Source organism: Priapulus caudatus, unplaced genomic scaffold, assembly GCF_000485595.1.
Source record: "Priapulus caudatus unplaced genomic scaffold, Priapulus_caudatus-5.0.1 Scaffold253, whole genome shotgun sequence".
In the NCBI taxonomy this organism is placed as follows: domain Eukaryota; kingdom Metazoa; phylum Priapulida; class Priapulimorpha; order Priapulimorphida; family Priapulidae; genus Priapulus; species Priapulus caudatus.
This window is the reverse complement of record NW_014577314.1, coordinates 469,309-475,299: the sequence shown is the minus strand read 5'-3', so window position 1 is coordinate 475,299 and position 5,991 is coordinate 469,309. Positions and strand designations below refer to the sequence as shown.

General features: G+C 39.9%; 1 protein-coding gene and 1 pseudogene across 1 annotated transcript in view; both read right to left on the bottom strand.

Moving 5' to 3' along the window:
- Window positions 1-5,991, bottom strand: part of LOC106808096 — a 31,010-nt pseudogene that overhangs the window by 21,884 nt on the left and 3,135 nt on the right.
- LOC106808095 (myosin-7-like) overlaps window positions 4,946-5,991 on the bottom strand; it is a 17,370-nt gene continuing 16,324 nt past the window's right edge. The window contains exons 2-4 of the mRNA XM_014810661.1: window positions 5,924-5,989; window positions 5,393-5,773; window positions 4,946-5,140 (exon numbers count right to left, since the gene is read on the bottom strand). Of these exons, the coding sequence (XP_014666147.1) occupies window positions 4,946-5,140; window positions 5,393-5,773; window positions 5,924-5,989 (642 nt within the window). The remainder of the gene's footprint in view (window positions 5,141-5,392; window positions 5,774-5,923; window positions 5,990-5,991) is intronic.

The window sequence follows — 5,991 nt, the reverse complement described above, 5'->3', positions numbered from 1 at the left end:
AGATAATATATATATTATCAGGAGTAGATGAAGGTCTACATCTACTCCTGATATTATATATATATATCTGTAGATTTATCAATTATTCTCATATTATCTTGAACGTGGTTTTTATACTCACAAGATTCAATATCGGCTCCAGCCAGTTTTCCAGATGGGCCAAAGTGAATGCGGATGAATTTACCCTGAATGGGAACAAACGCATAATTATAAACGTAATCAGAAAAATCAATAAGCAGGTGGAAGAAATAAAACAATTAACAAAGATTATTATAAGATTATTATAAAGATTATTATAAGTTAACGTTCTTAGGGGTTGAAGGTAACAATATTTGCATTCTCTCTGCGCACGAATATTGATAATATATATATAATATATATATATATATATATATATATATATATATATAATCATGTATTTGTGTAAATATAATATATATATATTACATGTTTTTAATAAATTAATATTGATTGAAATCATTATTATAAATTATTTAATTTAATCTTATAATTTAATGTTATACTTACGAAACGGAAGAGTTGTCGTTTCTGACGGTCTTTGCGTTACCGAAGCTCTCAAGGACGGGTTAGCCTGCACGATCTGATCCTCCAGACTCACCTGTAGAATCACAGCAACAACCAGCGAGGCATTACATCGAGTCAAGTCACCACGTTACCATGGACATCAAAACATGCTCGTTCAATCGCGCATGACAAAACGTCGAAAAACGATAAAAGTACTCATCGTGTGTCGTGTGTCGTGCACATTCGAGCACATGTGTTTTTTATGTTAAGCAATGGTTTATTAGTATTATTATTATTATCTATTATTATTATTATTATTATTATTATTATTATTATTATTTATTATTATTAAAAATTATTACTATTATTATTATTATTTTAATTAATTTACTCTATTATTATTATATTATTATATATATTATTTGAAGTGGTATGTCATGACGCTTGTCATGTGCAAGACGTGCGCACCCTAGTGGTGAAAACTCGACGGCGAATGTCTCATTAAGGACAAACTCGAATTCAAAAAAATCTAAAAACCTAAATAATAAATCACTTGGAAAGAGAATACGTTATTAGATATCGGAGTGCTCGCAACTCGTCTCGCTGTGCATTCTTCTCTAAACGCTAATTACACGGAAAGTGCAACATGCACCTATATAATATATATATATAGGATTTAAAAACTCATTCACCCACAATAACCGCTTGTAAGGTCGAAAATCACACACAAAACACGCTAAAATACTTCGAGGAGAGAAATTATGCGACGGAATAGTATTAGAGGACAACACAACCGACAACGCTCGTGCAGGAAAACGCAAATACTCAAGATAGTTTAACTAGGACATCTGGCAGAAGCGCCGCCAAAGCGGGTCCTCTTGAAAATGCCACCAAATAAAGAACCAAAGCCAAAAATAGCGCAACTTCTCACAAATCTTTCATGGCTTGCGTTCGCTTTAACGTACACACTTGCTGCAAATAGGTCTTCATACACATGCAACCTCGTTTGCACACTTTGACATTTTCCTACTTTTTCTGTTATGAAAGCTATCCGTTCATTTGCTCTACAGAAATCGCCATAAAAAGAGACAAAACGGGGAGAATGGTCATGCATGTAAAATTGTTAGACGCCAACTGTCGTGCAGGGAAAACGTTAGCCGAAAAAAATTCAGCGGGAAAACCCTACCGGGATAGCACACATCTAAAAACATTGGCTGCAAAAAGTGCCAATCTAAACAGGATCTCACGACATTAATATAGGAAATCGTTCGCATTCGCTCGAATAGGGGAGAAAACGCAACAAAAAGGTCGTCAAAACACACGCGTTGTTGAGATTTAGGCACACAAAACAACCTTCGATTCACCCTCCTTCTTTTTTCCGGGGCCGCCACAAGGGCGAAGTAGGAAATTACTTTCTTCGTGTTCTCAGTCTTACCGGCACCAGACTCGCCTCTGTTTCAGAAACGTTTCACAGGAATGCATAAAACCGAAAACGCGACAAAACGCCACACATAACGCGGATCTGTATTATCTATCTGTATATATATCGACGTGTATCTAGATGACAAAAATACGTCGACTTGCTAATCTCGTTCAAAAAACATACGCCAGGCACGCCATACTTAAAATAATTTTAAAAATAATCGTGAAGAGGATGAAGAACAAGAAAATCTTGCGACGTTCGCAGCGAACGCAAAAACTGCTAAAAATCGTGTCCATTATTAACGGGTTAAAACCTGTGGAAGTTATTTCGCACATTCTCATGTTTCTATAGACGGTACTTACGTGATCAGCATAGACTGGTCCTCGCGGTCTGAAATAGAGTAGTAATAACCCGCTATGAATATCATGAAATTCCGTACAGACAGTGATCAACGGCAGCTGGAGACACGGGCAAATTACGGACGATAAGGAAGAAGGAGGACAGAGAGAGCGATGAGAGAGAAGGGTGAGGGTGAGGGAGAGAGAAAGAGAGAGAGGGGAGGGTGGGGGGAAAAAGAAAGAGAGAGAGAAGAGGGGGAGGAGAGGAAAAAACAAATCGCAGCAAAATAAGGTAGAAAGAAAAGGAAAACGTCGAAAGGAGCAACGGAGGCGTAACAAATGTATGTATATATAAATAAATAAATAATTAAATAAATAAATAATAAAAAAAATAAAAAAATAAAAAATATATATATAGCCTGTATAATTATCATTAGACTTTAGTCGTTAACAATCTAACATTTAGTTTCTTACAATTTGCAAATGCAACACGTTCGTCATCGAAGACAAACAGATGTTCGGAACGTTAAAAATTCTCGATCTCGCGTCACTCGGCAAAACTCCACAGAAATGAAATCAACACTCACTCATCAACATCTCAGCGTAGGCGTTGTCGGCGACGGAGAACAGATGTGGCGGCATCTCTGGACGACGCTTGCCACGGTATTCCTGCACGACCTTTTCGATGTAGATCGGCAGCCTCTTGTAGGGGTTGATCACGACGCAGAAGAGTCCAGAGTAAGTCTGCAGATGCGAGTAAATAGAATCTTTATTACCTATATTATACGGTGAGACCTATAATATATATATAATATACAATAAATTAATTATATATATAATTTATAAGAGCAGGTCTGCAGATAGAAATCGCTATCAACTTCTCCGAAACCGATAGGATGTTCTAAACTACTAATGCGAATCTAACAGAGTAGGTCTACAGATGCGAGTAAATACAATATTTATTACCTCTATTATACGATGAGACCTATAATATATATATCTATAATCTATAAGGTTTCTACACCTATTTGCGTGATTCTGATAAATGAATGGCGAGTTCTAAACTACTAATTAATCCACTACGTGGGTTATAAATACTTCGTTATTGCTTCAACTAAAGCTGGCTTTACACTACCGACTTTATGTTGGCGAAGTGGCGAGTTGGGCCAATTTCGCAATTCGGCAACTCCGAGTTGGCGCGAAAATAGAACATGTTCTAATCTCCAAACTAGTTGCTATCGATCGGTTGGTCGCGCAACTTTTGCGTATACACTGCCGATTGTCGGTTGTATAGTTGGGAAGTTGGTCCAATTCGCCAACACAAAGGTTGTAAGGTGTAAACCCAGCTTAAATGTTACTTACGTAGATCATCCAGGCGTAGTAACGTTGCCTGAGGTTGTGCAGCACCGAGGCGTCGTTGAGGTACGTCAGGTGAGCCATGTCATCTGACTTCTCGTACTTTGGCGGGTTCATCTGCTGTACCAGGTCCTCTTTCAGCACTTTCTCCTGTAGTAGTAGTAGGAGTAAAGCATTCTAAAAGTGAGATTTTTTTTGTTTTTGTGTTGCAGACAATCTTTGTCTGAAATCCGCGGACTCATTTAAGATATAATTTAGGGCCATAAATTATTTTGAGTTGAATATAACTGCGCTTAGGTACGATTATAATTGTCTTGCAAGTAGGAGGCGGTTAGGGAACTCAACCCTCTTCTCCTTCTCTCTCTCTCTCTCTTTCTCGCACGCTTTCTCTTTCTCTCTCCCCTCTCTTCCTTTCCTTCTCGCTGTCCCGTTCTCTCTTTCGCACCTCCTCGTTTCGCAATCTACCCTTATCTCTCGCTGTCCCTCTCTCTTTCTCTCGCTCTCTTTCTTTCTCTCGCTCTCTTTCTTTCTCTTCTTCTCTCTCTCTCTCTCTCCCTCTCTCTCTCTTTATCGCAAGCAAACTTGCACGCAAAAACCTCTCACTTCATATGTTTACTGTATACTTTAACGCAACTACCACCGCTACAATTCGTGACGCGCCTACTGTGATGTGTATACATTACCTCGCCTTTGACGATGATGGTGACCTTGTCTCCCGATCTCTCTTTGAGCTCTCCAATCTGGAAACCCTCCTTCGGACATGGCACCCACCACATCTTCTTGCCGTCGAACGGGATGTTCTGCTGCTCGATTCTCATCTTGTCGCCGGGCTTCAGGAACTGCCACGGGTCCTGCTGGCCGAGCTCCTTCGTGCCCCATGGCAACGGTAGCGGCTGCGTCAACATGGCGGAGGCTTGTGGGTCTGCAGACGGCTCAAGTGGTGATGCAGACGAAGAAGGGCGATAGCTGTTGTTAAAACAACAAGACAACGTCAATTTACCGATAGTTTAAAATCTATAATGTACGCGCATTTATGCCTATAATAAGAATATAATGATTAATAACGCACGCGCTAGACATGCACTAAGTATGTCTTACAAGCACACTTACTTAGCATACGGCAATATTAATTGACGATGATGTAATTTATAGAGATCTTATTCGAGATAGATAACACAGAATCTATCTTATCAAGAGCTAATAATACATGCATCATTAGCTCTTGATCTTATCTAATAGTTCACCTTCTTAATTTAACTATGGTTATATTGAAATTCAGCTTCACTGCGGTAGATTTTAGATGTTACATAGCTAGGTGATTCAGAAACCGAGTCAGTTGGAAGAGCGCAATTCCTTCCAGTACACCGTTGCAGGTCAGTTGGTTCATGACCAGTGCGGCATCAAGAACACCTCCTTCCTTGTTCTCGTTGGGGATGATGCAGCGCACAAAGTGAGGAGCCGTGGCATGCAGGGCCCCCATCAACTTGTTCAGTTGTTCCTGCGGGAAGGGAACGTATGAAACCACGATGCTCGTTCCTATGACAAATTCCATATCAATTCAACTGCAATTACGCACTCTGTACAGAGCAGATAATATTTCAATTATTTGTGCTATTCGGACATGTTTATAACTATGTCATGAGTTAGAACAATTGTTTCTCATAACACCTGCGCGAACAGCTATGCGATCTTTCATTACTCACGGGTTTCTATGACAAATTCCATATCAATTGAACTGCGAAAAACGTACTCTGTAGAGAGCGGATACGGTCTGGAAGGCGGATCCCTTCTTCCTTTTTCCCTTTCCACCAGTGTCCTCATCAGACACCAGCTTGTCAGCAAACAGATGCGCAAGCAGTAGGTTTCCATGCGACTTGGCGAATGTGACTGCCACGGTGTCGTTGATGGGATCCTTGTTCTTTTCCAGCCAGTGGTCAACGTTGTAGTTGACAACGCCAGCGTAGTGGAAGATTCCGAAGTGAGCCTCCTGCTGTCCTGCCTTCGGCGGTCTCGGCTTGGAGAAGCTCTTGGATTTACCAAGATGATTGACCTGCATCTTGTCCAGGAAGGTCATGTCTGTGGCCTTGGGGAACATAGATTCCTCCTCAAGAATGGCGAATACGCCCATGGGCTGAAAATAAGATGAATATTTATTAATTCGTTAATTAGTTTGCATTATTTGCATTGCATTGTTCACTTAATAATTGGATGATTATTTTATATTAGCTATAGTGTTGATTACTACTATAATTAGCATAGCTAGATGACCATGCGTGTTTACCTTTTCAATCATGTCAATGCAAGCCTGGAGATCCAGACCAAAATCAATGAAGGTCCATTCGATGCCCT